Genomic DNA, 14853 nt, shown 5'->3' on the forward strand with positions numbered 1-14853 from the left:
AATCAGCTTCTTTATGTATCGTTCTGTGCCGATCGAGATTCATATATATCATGCATGCAACGCACACAAACTATCGATTTGAGCATGTCCACGTATAGAGCGGTTTTTCGAAACCATGGACGAGCTATATATTCAAGTCTTTGTTTATGCATAATTTAAACTAATCTATAGTATTGTAAATTATCAGAAACTTCACCTTAATAGAATATACAATGGTTGCTATTTTAATAGAATATAATATGTACACTTTTTCTTTTTTTAATTAATATGAGTATTTGTGGTCCTGTCCAAAGAAATAAATATAATTAATGACTGTTCACTTCAAAGACACAACGTTTCATCTTGACTTTGACTTTGATCTCGGATTTTGAATATGTAATAAGCAAAGATGTGTAGCTTCCATTCCATTCTCAGGATTTATAAGAGCTAAATAATTATTTAATAAGAAAAAACATAAGCCTTAGTTTGAGAATCAAAGTGGTGAAAAAAACGTGTACCAACCCAATATGAATAGCCTTACTATCCCCCTTTTTTTCTTGATAACTGGGGTGTCCTAAAAGTTTGCACGTAAACTCAACTAATTCTCGAAGTCTATTGAACACTCAACAAGTTCAAATGGTTAGATAACCTATAATATTATTATGAAAGGTGACTCTAAGGTTTAAATCCAAGAATTCAAGAAAGGAAATAAATCTCTTTGACCGTCAGATCAACCCTTAAGGTTCTTAATATCATTTTTATCGATCTAGTAAACTCAACTTATTTATATATATTATTTCTTTACTCTATTTTCATTTTTTAAAAGATTGAGAAACAGTGAGCCACACATAAAATCATAAACTTGTTTCACCAAAGTGGTCTTGACGAAGTTTGCCTTTTACAATTATAGATGTCAAATAAATCATTTTGTTACTTATTATATTATTTTATCTATAGATTGATTAATTGTAGATAGCTAAAGGGAACTCATTTATCGAGATTAGAAAATTAACGAGATGACAGCAGACAAGTTGAAATAATATAATGGTAATGCAGTGTGAATGTACAGTCAGTCATCTGGGCTTGTGCTTTGACATCGCATAAAGGTTAAGGATGGATGACTGTAATTGATAAAGATGGTTGGAAATTGTCAAGCGTATAAATTTACGCATTTGGAAAACTCTTTTAACATTATTTATTTCACAGAAGAAACAAAAATTTTTCATCTTGACTTGACTTTGATCTCAAATAATTAAATTTTGAATACCATGACAAGCAAAGATGACTAGTTTCCATTCTGCGGAATATATAAGAGCCAATGGATTATTAATTCTTAATTTTCATGAACAAATTAAGAATAAAAAATAATGAAACAGTTGTTGTGCCATTTCCTTTTCTTCTCCATTAACTTCAATAATTCCAAGGTAATGTATTACTTGAATAAGTACACATTTACAAACAATACAGTAGAGTAAAAAAAAAAAAAAAAAAAAAGTAATCAGCAAACTTGACAATACAAAGCATGTAAAATCTGGTAACTTCTACTTCCAAGGATCTAGGCAAATTTTCTATAAGCATCAGGCTACTCAAAAGCAGATTGATGCATGTTCAAGATCAATCTTGCTGCTGAATCAGGGAAAACAACAATAATAATAATAAATAGGGCGAAGGTGAAATTCTTTCACCAATTACAATAGTTAACTCTATATATCTTGCTTCTATCCCTATTGTGTTTCAGGGACTGTTAATTCACTCTTCATCAGAGTTGTCAAATGTTATTTTTTTAGCCTTTGGAGCATCTGCTGAAATTTCTCTAAAGTGAGCCCCGTAAAGCTTGGACTCCTGCATTGCAATGAGACAGAAAAAAATATTATAGATTGAACCGCTAAAACTATTTCAAGTTCAAAATGCACATTCAGGTACCATATTTAACAGCCTATAGTGTTTAAAGATGCCTTCAGCATCTCATAGACACCAACCATGTGGACACATGGTAGCATATCTTTATGGGACACTAAACTGAGTATGAAATGTCTAGTAAATGGATAGAGATGTACACCTTTTTCTTTACATGAGTACCGAATTTCAGAAGATCTGGTGGCACAATTTGCCCAGCTTCTCTCAGAACATTCACCAGCTCCCCAGAAAGTGCCTGAAATAGTGTCATATTGGCAACAATTTAAATATTACGCATTTTGGCTTTTAGAACAATAAGCTAGTTTTGACTACGGAGGTTAAGCAACAACAACATGATTGAGTTTCAGAAGCTACCTTATTGTGATGAGTGAAGAATGTGTGAGAGACACCCTTCTTACCAGCCCGGCCAGTTCTTCCTATTCTGTGAACATAATCCTCAGTTGTGAGAGGAAAAGTATAGTTAATAACTACTTCAACATCAGGAATGTCCAATCCCCGAGCGGCTACATCAGTAGCAACCTGCAGATATATTGTGTCAGTTAATATTTATACATGCATAGAAAAGGATAAAAACTTAAAAGTCAATATTGGACCCATCATTAAGCAGCATACCATCAAAGGACAGGTTCCCTGCTTGAACAATGATAGTGACTTCGTACGATCATGTTGTGCTTTCTTACCATGTATTGCAACAACCTTCCAACCACTGAGAACCAGAAAAATGTGAGGGAAAAAAAGGGAAATGAGTAGTACGTTAAATTTATCAATAAGTTTTGCCAGCTCTATCTTCAGATGGAGGGGCAGCTATAATTTTGCAGGGCTAATTCACCCAACTATTACACGAAGACAATAATGTTACCTCTTTCGCAGCATATTTTCAAGACGATCAGCTTCCAATTGGTACAAGGCAAAAACTAACACTCTGTTCCTGGTCATGAGTAACAAGCACTGTATCAGCATGATGTGAGAGCACTCATGTCTAAAGACATTATGATAAAATGAAAGGCGATTCAACTCTAAATTTCTTCAGACATCCAAGGTTTTCCTTTCTTTAAATGTAAGCCTTTCTTTAAAAGAACAGGTAGACCAAGGCATTTGGAAACCAACCCTCTGGAATCTATGAAATGATCGAGCAAGGAAGTTGCAAATTTTAAATTTGATATATGATAAATCGCCCAAAGAAAAGCGAAAAATTCCAATTAAATTAGAAACATTAAAGCGGTATGTAACCAAAAAAAATTTGAACTAATACCTTTGAGATTTGTGATATTTTTCTAGCAAAGCAAGTAAACGTTGATCACGTGAACGATCATCTAAGACCTGCATTTTTGTCCGAGAGATGTTAATAAAGTATAGATATGAACAGAAAGTAGAAACTTAGGTTGTTAAGAACACATCTCATATTGTAAACCTAACCTCAACAATCTGCAAAACATCATGGTTGGCGGCCAAATCCTCCGAACCTACAACCACCTGAAACAAAGCCAATTTTACTTCTAAGAAAGGCAAGATAACACAATCAAAATATCATAATAATACAGATCAATACCTTAACCGGATTAGGATCCATATATTCATCAGCTAATTTATGAACTTCTATAGGCCATGTAGCGCTGAACATTACCATCTGGCGAGCTGCACATAATTAAGAGATTTCTCCAGAATTCAGATTATTGTCTGCCAGGAACAAAATTAACTCGGAATGGATGGATATGGATGAAATGAATTTCAAAGACTATCACTTATAAGATGAGAGAGAGAAGGGAGAACGTCTATATCTAACATATACCAGAAGATATCTTGCCCAATATAAAGCGGACAGGCTCCTCAAATCCCATATCAAGCATTCGATCTGCCTCATCCAGGACCTATACAAAATTATCAATTTTTGCTGAGAAACGACTGATATACAACATTTAGAAAAGGGTACAATTTTCTGCAACAGATCAAACAGTTCATTTATCTTTGAACTATATATCAATTTTTGCTGAGAAACGACTGATACACAACATTTAGAAAAGGGAACAATTTTCTGCAACAGATCAAACAGTTCATTTATCTTTGAACTATATATAAGGTAAATTACTAATAATGGGGGTTTTTTGAGGAGGCTATATTTCTTTCCAATGTTAATTTAAAGTCCAATGTGGTCCAAGGTTTCCATTATTTGGATAGACAAATACCCTACACTGAATAACTTAAGAAAGGGATGTTTTCTAAAGAGGATGATTTCCAGTCATGAGGAATGTTGATTTGTAAGTCCAATATGCTCCATTATCATTGTTTGGATGACAGTGTATGACAAATAGCCAAGAGAGAGCAACTGATTTTAAATGAGTTTTCCTTCTTTTATTAAAAAACTGAGCTTCCCCTCTTTTGTAAGAAAAAAAAAAAGTAAGCAAGTATAACAGTTATTAAAATTATAAACCAGTCCAATTCTAATATACTTCATTGAAATAATGACAATTAAATACACAATGAACATCAACATATTTAACAAAAATAACCATCAACTGATGGTCAAACTCAATCAAATAAGAGATGAGAGTAAGCAAATAAATCTCAAGAAGGATAGTGTGCTTACCACAAAAGATACCTCCATAAGATTGCACACATTCATTTCTATTAGATCTATCAGACGACCAGGAGTTCCAATGACAATATCCTAAGTGCACAAGAAAATCAATCCAAAATAAGAGGTTTGTTGCACAATGAGTATATATAGGCTATTATTTAATGCTACAGTGTTCAAAAGGATTAAGCAGGAAACACAACAATAAAACAAAAAGAGGAAGTAGTAAATTGATGTCAATAAACTTTGAATACAAGCTAATATACAACCAAAAAACTAAATAAAGATAAGCCAAGTATCATTTCAAAGGTAAAATATAAAACCTCTTACCACACCAGATTGTAGAGCCGAAATTTGAGGTTGTTTTGATGTTCCTCCATATACACAAACTGATTTAACACCACAAGATTTCCCAGCATCGGATATAACTTCATAAATCTGCAACAGCAGGCAAAGCCGATAATTGTCACATTCTTTAGGAATAAATTTCAATGTATTAAACAATCAAAAGATAACACGAAACAAGGAGAAAAAAGTGGCATCAATTTAACAACAACAACATAAAATCATGTAGAAAATAAATAGTAGTCTACAGAGCCTCTAATAGAAAATAATGCAGCTTTGTTTCCTGCTTCTGGAGTAACATCAGCGCACCACTAGCATAATAATTCAGCAGCTGTACACTTTTGCTTCAGTTGTTACTGGCATCTAAATTACTGAATTTAAGTATATAATGCGAAGATGAAAGTAGCTTTATTTTCTTTAAACGCTAAGAATAAGCTAAGAATAAGACAGGGGCACCCTTATTATTCATACTGGTTCAAGACAAGTATTAATTTTATGGGCATAAAGGTCTTCAAAAATATTTGATTTAAATTGTTTTTGTCATCAGTTCTATTAGAAATAAATCAGCTGCACTTGCATAATATAACTCAACTCACGATATGATGTCTAAGCCTTCCCAAGAACGTAATAAGTGACCCAATGCTTCTCACGCAACTCACAAAGTGGTCATATATAAAAATAATTTGACAAACAAAGACATGGTCTTATAAACATTCATACAACAATTTCAAAATGTAGCACCATGCTTCCATATCTAAAAATTAAATTTAGCATATAGTATATTACTAATTTCACAACGTTAGATTATGGATACATACTTGGTCAGCCAACTCCCTAGTAGGTGACAGTACAAGGCAGAGCGGATTAGCCTTTTTCGCAGACTTCCCCTTTCGCTTATTCAATACATGCATAATTGCAGGCACCCCAAATGCCAATGTCTTACCTACTCACATTAACCAAATTCAACATACAACATTAATCAAATGAATCCAAATATACATAAATATCTATATAAACAGAAATATACCTGATCCAGTCTTCGCAATGCCTATAAAATCACGGCCGTTCAACAAGAATGGCCACGCATGAGACTGAATTGCAGATGGATTTTTAAAATTCTTACAGCACTCCAACACATTTTCAGGAAGCTTCGCCTCAGAAAAGGATTTCAACGACACATATTTGGCTTCCTCCACACCCTTTCCAGTCACCACCACTTTAGAATCCACTTCTTGTTTCGCCTCACCGTTTTCACTTCCCTTTCCTTCATTTATTTCAGCTTCGTTATCTTCCTTATGATGCTTCTTCTTCTTAGACCCATCAGTACTTTCTTCCTCTTCTTCTTGAATTACTTGTTCATCAGACTTCGTTTCGTTTCCATTTTCCCGGTCCTTCTTGTGCTTCTTCTTCTTCTTTTTACTCACATCGGTTTCAACCGCCTCAAGCTTTCGTTTAAGATACTCTTCGTTTTGTTCTTCTTCAGTTTCAATATCTTTGTGTTTATTCTTCTTGTTCTTCTTCTTAAGTTTGATTTCCTCTGCGGGCGGTTCGCTGAAAAGAGTTGCATCTTGAAGTTTTCGGCCCATTGTAGAGGTTGGAGTAGAAGCTCAAACTGCTGTGCGAACCAAACAACACGTTTGAGCGGAGAGGTTTTCTTTTTTAGGGTTTTAGACTTACCTATTTATACATTTTTCCTCCACTTTAAAAATTAGTTTTCTAACTTAAAAATTTTATCCTTCATTAACAATTATTAAAGAGGGTATAAATTCTTTTTTATTAATTTTTAATACAAAAACTCTTGTATTATTAATCTAAAAAATTTCTTCTCCCTTCTAATCATAAACTCTTAACAAAATTTTGTCTTTTAATCATAAACCCTAATTCGATTTTTTTTTTTTCCTTGTACAAGATAAAAAAAATTAACATCAATTTGGTTATTTCTAGTCAGATCTGGTGCACCGACAAGCCAGATCCTGCCACCATCCTTAGATAATTTTTTTAAAGTTCAAAGATATTTCTGTTTTTGTAGATAAAGATAAAATAGTTCATTAGTATTTTTTGTAAAATGTCTTTAAAATAAAAACATTATTATCCTAAAATTTTATTAATAATGGGTAAAATTGTAACAAAATTAAAATTACTATCTTTTATATTATTTGACAACCAAACGGAGTAATATAAGATGACATTACCTTAGTAACAGAGATTACCCCCAACCAAGTATTAAAACCTTTGGATTTTCTTCAATTTTCTGATATGCACTTCTTCAAGAACAAATAAACTAATAATCTTAAAAACATATCCCTTAAGAGGAATTTTTTTATTATTGATTCAAAATAATAACAATAACTTATTTTAATTTTCTTGTACATATTTTCATAAGAAGAAATCACGTGTTATATAAATTTTCATAAGAAATATTAATGAAAATTTCAGTCCTCTAAATATTTGGTGAACTAAAAACATTTAAGAGTTGGTGGTATTTAACTATTTCTATTAATAGAAATATATTCTTATTTAATGCATCATAATTAGTAAATAATTAAACTATTATAGTGTCATCTGGGTTTAATAATTAGATAAGGGAAAATTAAATAAATATAAATATGTCAGGAAATTGTCCAAGTTCTTGATAGTGATTACCAACCCAAGCTTGTTTATCAAATTTATGCTTATGACAGAAACCCTTTACAGAAGAATTCAAACAAATGCCAACAATTCCATTGAAAAAGAATTGGAATCTAAAGCACCATAACACTTCTTTCAAGAAAAAGAACATAACTCATGCATTTACATTGCTGAAACATTAACTCAATAACTAAAAGGAAGAACCTAAAAAAAAGAAAGGGTTAAGAATCCTCTAAGCAGATTAGCACCTCTAAGATCATTTTTAAACCAAGTCAAATCCAAACCTAAACCTCTGAAATCTGATGTGAGCGAGACTCGACCATAGAACCTCTTATCCAGTTACAATCGATCTTACCGGCTAAGCGAGCTGGTAACCGCGACTACAATGAACGCTCAACTTTCGTAATGATAGGGATAATGGGGTGGAGGTGGGGGTGGATAGATGTAGTGGGGGAGGGAAGAATGATGATAGATATACTGTGGTGGGGAGGTGGGAGGATGATAAACATGGTGGGTTGGGGAAGGGGAACTTGGTTCGCTGTTCAAGGGGCTGGCAGTGTGAACTTGGTGTTTGTCCATTCTAACTTCCACCTTTTCTTCTTCTTCTTGGAATGATTGGAATGAATGGAAAATTGGGTGCAAGTAAGCATCAGCCAGGTATGCCTTTAAGTTGAGTTCAGGTTCCGTGGTTCGCTCCATAATGTCCTTTGCCATTGCTTCCTGTATAAGAAAAATGGAGTAACTTCATCAACAGCTGGTAAGTTCAAGTCATGCTTACATATCTTCTTGAGGTTTTTAGTAACTTTGTCAAACAGCTTGAAAACTAAATTATAATCAGCCCGTACGATAAAGAAAATAAAGAAAAGGTTCAGTTATGATGCCAAGCAGTTATTATAACGTTCTTTTTGTGTTAGTGAATGATTTTCTGAGACGGAGCTTACCTCGAGTGGGTACTTTCTAAATGCAGGTTCAAAACGACGTTTGCAGTACTTGTGGAAAGCTAATGTCAATATCGGCAAGACGATAAGTAGAGGAGTAGAATTGGCAGCTTCCTTGGTACTAAGCAGACCCAACAACAGTAGTTGAGATATCAATAAGCTTGCAATAATGCGGCTGTGAACATGTGGCCAGAATGCACCAGCACTCTCATATTGTTGATTGTAGACATTAATTATCTGCACAATCAAGGTGGTGTGTTATGTTACAAGCAGAATGAATGCCTAGAAAGATTTATCATTATGCATGCAATAACATGATCCAGAAAGACAACCATTTATCAGAACTTTACATGATTTTATATAATCACAAAAAGTGATAAATTATACACAAATTAACATTTAGGATAATGTATGAATTTGATATTGGGTAAAATTATAGGTAACTATTATACTTGCCTAAAGAAATAGTAATTGCCAATCAGTCTTCCAACACCCCCAATCCCAAAAAAAATACGAAAGTAACTACCATTTTGTTGACACTCGTGACCACTAACAAGATAAATTTTAGGAGAAAAGAAAGGCAGTGTGAATAAGCTGACCTGGTGACGGTAAACCAAGTAGGCTAAGGCAAAGAAGACCAACATAAAAGGAAGAAGAATTGGTGTAACCACAGCATAGACAATTCCCAAAAGGAAGTATAGCTGGAGACTTGGGAGAGTTTCTGGGAAATCAACACTACCAGGGTTCATTGCCTTTTCCCTGTCTCTTTCAGTCTTCACTATAAACATATTCTTGAGATGAAAGATGACCAATGGTTTTAATCGGAGAATCTCACTAGCAATGCCAGCCCACCCATCAACCATTATGTATGTAATAAAGAATGTGGCCTTCATTGGTATGGATACCCCAATGGTTCGAGGAATCCTGCAATGAAACAAAGTGAATATACAATTTTCAATTCTAAGGGAAGCATATTAAGACAAATTATGATAATAACTACAGTTCTACAGAGTGGGCATATTGTTCAATATTGATAATTGATAACACCATTACAAGAGCAATCAGATTGGGGAGATCATTTTCTGACACAATAGCATAATATCTCATAAAAATTTCAAGCAAAGAAATAAAAAAATCTCTCAGCATAAAGGATATAATATATTACTGGGTTGGTGATTGATGAAGGAAAGAGTGCAGTTGCTCAAAAGCTGTTCCAGCAATGATACTTCCTAAGAAGACATTCACCAACATGAAGTAATAGTACTTTGCTGATGTCCTTCGTTCTAGATTTGATACGGCTATATGTCCCTCAATCTTTGACATTATCATCAAAACTGTTGGAAGTATGTACAAGAAGATTTTAAGAGCAAGACCAGGAAGAAAACCCTGAAGGAATGACTTGATGAATTTCCTGCAAAATATTGCCAGTTAATTCCAAGGCAGGCAATAATGAAATATGATAAATTTATATAACCAAATGTGCAAATAGCTATTTAAGAGAATTACTATGAAGAATTTGACATGAGAAAAGACCATATCACCATGATTCATCCCTTATGGAAAGAAAATATTATCAGTTCATCCCTTCCCAAAGATGCCGCACTAACATTATACAGAATACTCACTAACTTGTACTGATATAAAGTTCATATTATTGAATTACATGTAAGACCAATGGCTATATTTTTCTATTCAGGCCGGCATCAGCTGGGAGGAGCAAATTATGCTTACTAAACCAGATAAGCAGAATAAAGTAAAATAAAATCAAAATTGTTTTTAATACGTTATCTAAGCCAAAATATATAGTCTACTGCATAAAAACAGAAATACACGAGGACTATGATTTTGCATATAATTTTAGTATTGATGAAAGAAGAAAAAGTCACAACGATATGACCTTCCCATATTCAGCTGAAATGAAAGTAAACAATTTCCATAAATATAGTACAGGATATACCAAAGACATAGAAGCCCTATTCCAATGCTAATTGATCTACGAAGGTGCCTATAAAACTTAAGCACTGGATGAAAAGATGAAGTTTAGCATGAGAAACTTTACGCATCAAATAAATAAGTTAATGCTTCATAAGAATCATAACAAATTGCAGAACCACATTAACCAATAACCAAAAAACTAAGAAAAGATGATAAGTACACTTACAATTCTATCACCGGCCTGAGGAATGGAGCAACTTTTTCAAGACCCTCCAAGTTGGCAAGAGATTGTACAAAAGCAATAGGTATCATATAGAAAAAAACCAAAGCAAACACAGACAATGATATAATAAATTTCCGGATGGTTAATGAAACAAATGGTATAGCCAAGTTGCGCCAGTAAACATCTCGAGGTTCTGGGGCCCAATTTGTCAACCATAGAGTAGGATTCTTGCTTTGTTGTGTCTGTGCACAAACAGCAGCCCCCCAACGTGATTTAAATGAAACAAAGGTAACTGGAAGAACAGATTTTGAGTTTTTCAGAATTTTCTGCCGCTCCAATGACATCTGACAGAGTACAAGGTTGCAACATACCACTATTAGAGCAACTCAAGAATCCAGAAGGAAATTGCAGAAGGCTATATCTGATGTACAGAGTTGAATGAAACTAATGTTGAATAAACTTTTTTATATTTTATTTTAGAATAGAAGCACATTTTAAGATGGTTGTATGCATCACAAAATATGAATTGTTGGAGATAAATCAACTTTACTTACTTTTTTCTCAAAATCCTTTATTTGTTGATTGTAGTATTCAATAGCATCAACTTTTTTACCCCCAAGTCCCAGAAATCCTGTCTGAAATTGAAAAGCATTTACAGCATCAAGTTTTAACAATCTAAAATTCAGAGAATGGCAATTCAGATATTACTCAATAGATCTTGCCGTTATATACATTAGACCACAGTGCCTGTACCGTCTAAGTTTATAAGAATGAATTACCTTCTTAGTGGGCCTCTTCTCTGGATGCCTTTCAAACTTTAGTTGGTTATAGTCCAACCAATTTCGTAGCCTGTCTCTTTTCCTCACCAACTTAGCAAATTTGTTTGCATTGTAAACTGCCTGAATTAAGAAAGAAAAACACAATAAATACATCATAAAGCAATTAAAAATCCTATAAAACAATGAAGACAAGAGTAAATTTATTAATACAGAACTGGAAAATGTTTATCACTAAAGAAATTTAAAGATTGTATCACCTGGTGACAAAGATAAGTATCAGGGTGATTTGTTTGAAAGAAATGGTCTACAGTATCTGATAAAGAATGACCAGAAACAAGTGGCACGTTCCTGACGACCACCTGCAAAAAATACACAACCCAGACGCTTATAATGGTTGTCAAACATAATAGTATGAAATGCTACATAGATGTTATTTTAAAGAGATTATTTGCACTATATTAAATTCCCTGCTAAAATACAATGATAATTAGAAGTATCAGACGAATCATTTAACCATTATACCTATTCTTTCATGAAAGTTCTATCTGATAGACCAATAAGTCAGAAAAAGGGAAAAAGTATGCCCAATAAGAAACAAATCAATTTGTGAAATAATGCTCAAATACCACAATCTAAAATGTACAAATAAGATTTTGAACTCCAAACTTTTAGGAAGAAAAAGTCCGAAAAGTGAACAAAGGAGACCACACATTTTAATCAGTTAACTATCTTATTGCCAGTAGCTCTAGGAAAGAAAATCCTAGCTCATTATTAATTCATCTATTTGCCTACAAGTAATAAAAGGCTGTTGTAAATTGTAAACCTTTAACAAAACAGGTCATAGATGCATAAAAGATCAGTCAAGATGTAAAAAAGTAACATACAAATTTGATCCTCAAACATGCATGATGCGAATGATCAAAAGACATTCGATCTCAATATATTTCATTAAAATTTTTCTCAGGATGATTATGAAGCAATAGGTCAACTCACAGTGAATTGTTCTGCACGTCTAGGTTGGGATGCCAAGAACTGCAACCTCATTGATGCTACAATATCATATTCCTTGTAAAGCATGTAACATATATATATTGTGAACAAGTATTCCAATCCTATATGGACAAAGAACCTGCAATTTTAACATAACACTTTCTAAGACAAATGATATAACATAGGAAGAGATAAATTTACAAAGCATCAATGTGGAAAAAGATACCAGCATAACACATTATCGTCACTACATTTCAAAGGAACAGTACCACAGCAAAAGCATTAAATAACATAAGAATAAAAATATAGTTTCTAACAAAGTTACCATAATTCAGGAAGCAAAGAACATAGCTCAAGATGAATTTGCTCATTGGAAAGCAGAAACTTTACATTGAAAAGGATTGTGGTAATTAAATAAAGCCAATATCTCTCATACTTCTGCAAAAACGCAGCAGCTGAATATTGGACAAAGCAAACATTCAAGTTCCAAATGAAAAAAAGAATGAGTAAACAAGTCAATATGCCACTGAACACATACTTTTCATACAATGTACTGGAGAAAATTTGCAAGAACCATGCCCACGACATAATTTATCTTTTCCATATTGAACTATCAAAATAGATTGAGAGATATAAAGCAGAAATGCACATGGATTGTGTCTTTTCTAGTTCTTCTATTTAATGTTAATCGGGGCATATATGTGATGTGAGTTAGAATTCATTAATCCACAAATCTCATTCCTCTTACCAGCCATAAAGTACAAAAATACAGTAACATTGAACCATATCCTAATTCTCATAAAGTACAAAATTATCTTTGTTTGAGAAAACTATAGAGCTTACCTTATAGATTGAGGTTGAACATTAGATATTGAAAGCTTATCAATATCACTTACAACCAATTCTTTCTTTAAAAAGAATAATGTACCACTTGACACATTGACTGGAATGAGAACCAGGAGTGCCACGATTGTCATTGGTACAAAAATCTTTAAGCTGCCAGAATAACAGAAAAACTTATATATAACAATGAGCAATGAATATTGAAGCCTTAAAAAACAAAGACAAATTCAAAGTCATGATGCAATTTGATGATGGCAAGAAGTACAAAAGGCTGGCCTCTAATCATTAATGTTTTGCAAAAAAAAAAAAAAAAAAAAAAAAAAAAAAAAAAAACCAAAAACATGTAAATGCACGGTGACTCATCAAGGTCTTTCGCCAATAAGCTAAAGAAATTTGTAAAATAAAATCAACAGTCCAGCTGAGAAACTTTTTTACTGAAAGGTGGCAATCAAAATTATATACATAACTCAAGAAAGCCACAAAAACAAAAATAAACTAGTAAATAAGAAATCCATTCACAAGAACTTGAAGAGCTCCAACAAATAAGCAATACCCACAAATCCAAAATCCCAATTCCGCAACTAATTTACTTCCACATACAGAGACAAACCCGGAAACAAAAAGGGCTTCATTTGAAAGCAGAGTTAAAAACTAACAGGAAACACATACTAATATGAGAAAGAAACAGTCCAAATATCCAAAAATTTGAAGAAGATAAGGAAGAAACGGAACAACAAATCTCCAAATGCAAATTCTTATTTAAAAAAAAAATCAACTTTTGAACCCATAACAAGTATCAACAAAACTAAAAAGTTCCTCGGGCCTAAGTTGGTAAGAATTCAGAATGTACTTATGGAAACAGCAAAATACACCCAGAGAAGTAAAAGTAGAAAAGAAAAATGCCGAATTTTTTCTCAAGATTGAAACACCGGTGAGAGAAAAACAGTTAAAGAATCTCAAAATTAAAAAAAAAAATTCCATTCCAAACAAAGAATATTATTAAAGTTTATTGACCAAAACAGCAAAATTTAATAAGAGAAACAGAAGTAGGAGTACCCAAGAGTGTAAATTCTCAAGAAGACAGCAGAGTCAAGACCAGCATGGCTGATTATCTGAGACTCAGACATCTTCAAAGCCTGAGGCATCCAGTTCAAGAAAGTAAGGTATGTCATGAAATTGAGATTAACAAATTTTCCCACAAAGTTCCTAGACCTTCTGGGGCTGGTTCTTCCTCCACTAATGTACCATTTGGGAAAGTAAACTCTGTCATTGATGGGTTGAATTCTGAGCAAAGCAAAAGCTAACAAGAATGCAAAAGTAGAAACAATGTTAATAAATGCAGAAACTCCAATATCTTCAAGAGTAGCCATTGAAACAACAGAAAGAAACAGAATGAAAATGGGCTGAAGAACAAGATGAAGAAAGAAAACAAACAAAAGTGGGATATGATGTAAGAAAGAAAAGAAAGGATGGTATTGGAAGTAACAGAAAGGAAAGGAGTATATTTTATTGAAGTGGGGAACGTGGAGATGCAATGGCTTAATGGGATTGATCTGTTAAAGGCTGATACGTTTATCTAATCTTCTTCTCCCATGTGCATGTGAATGTGAAAATGAGTTAAGTATTATGACTTAATGACTTCATTTTGACAATCCTGACAGAGATGGTGGCGGACCTGGCGGTTAGTTAAACTTGTTTTGTTTT

The 14853-nt window shown here is 33.3% G+C and overlaps 2 protein-coding genes across 2 annotated transcripts; both read right to left on the reverse strand.

Moving 5' to 3' along the window:
* Nucleotides 1-1372: 1372 nt before the first annotated feature.
* On the reverse strand, nucleotides 1373-6452 carry LOC116125465 (DEAD-box ATP-dependent RNA helicase 5). Its single transcript, XM_031411179.1, has 13 exons — nucleotides 5841-6452; nucleotides 5632-5756; nucleotides 4799-4906; nucleotides 4481-4561; nucleotides 3686-3764; nucleotides 3446-3531; nucleotides 3313-3369; nucleotides 3149-3216; nucleotides 2756-2824; nucleotides 2509-2602; nucleotides 2251-2415; nucleotides 2039-2131; nucleotides 1373-1821 (listed from the first exon to the last, which is right to left on the reverse strand). The coding sequence occupies exons 1-13, from the start codon at nucleotides 6397-6399 to the stop codon at nucleotides 1729-1731; spliced, it is 1677 nt and encodes a 558-aa protein (XP_031267039.1). The 5' UTR covers nucleotides 6400-6452; the 3' UTR covers nucleotides 1373-1728.
* A 1049-nt stretch (nucleotides 6453-7501) lies between these two features.
* LOC116125945 (CSC1-like protein At1g32090) lies at nucleotides 7502-14719 on the reverse strand. Its single transcript, XM_031411659.1, has 11 exons — nucleotides 14206-14719; nucleotides 13150-13302; nucleotides 12310-12445; nucleotides 11574-11675; nucleotides 11317-11436; nucleotides 11092-11172; nucleotides 10541-10881; nucleotides 9545-9790; nucleotides 8979-9303; nucleotides 8383-8616; nucleotides 7502-8161 (listed from the first exon to the last, which is right to left on the reverse strand). Exons 1-11 carry the CDS (start codon nucleotides 14517-14519, stop codon nucleotides 7835-7837), a joined length of 2379 nt encoding a protein of 792 aa, XP_031267519.1. The 5' UTR covers nucleotides 14520-14719; the 3' UTR covers nucleotides 7502-7834.
* Nucleotides 14720-14853: the final 134 nt, after the last annotated feature.

This window comes from Pistacia vera, unplaced genomic scaffold (genome assembly GCF_008641045.1).
Source record: "Pistacia vera cultivar Batoury unplaced genomic scaffold, PisVer_v2 Contig104, whole genome shotgun sequence".
Lineage (NCBI taxonomy): Eukaryota > Viridiplantae > Streptophyta > Magnoliopsida > Sapindales > Anacardiaceae > Pistacia > Pistacia vera.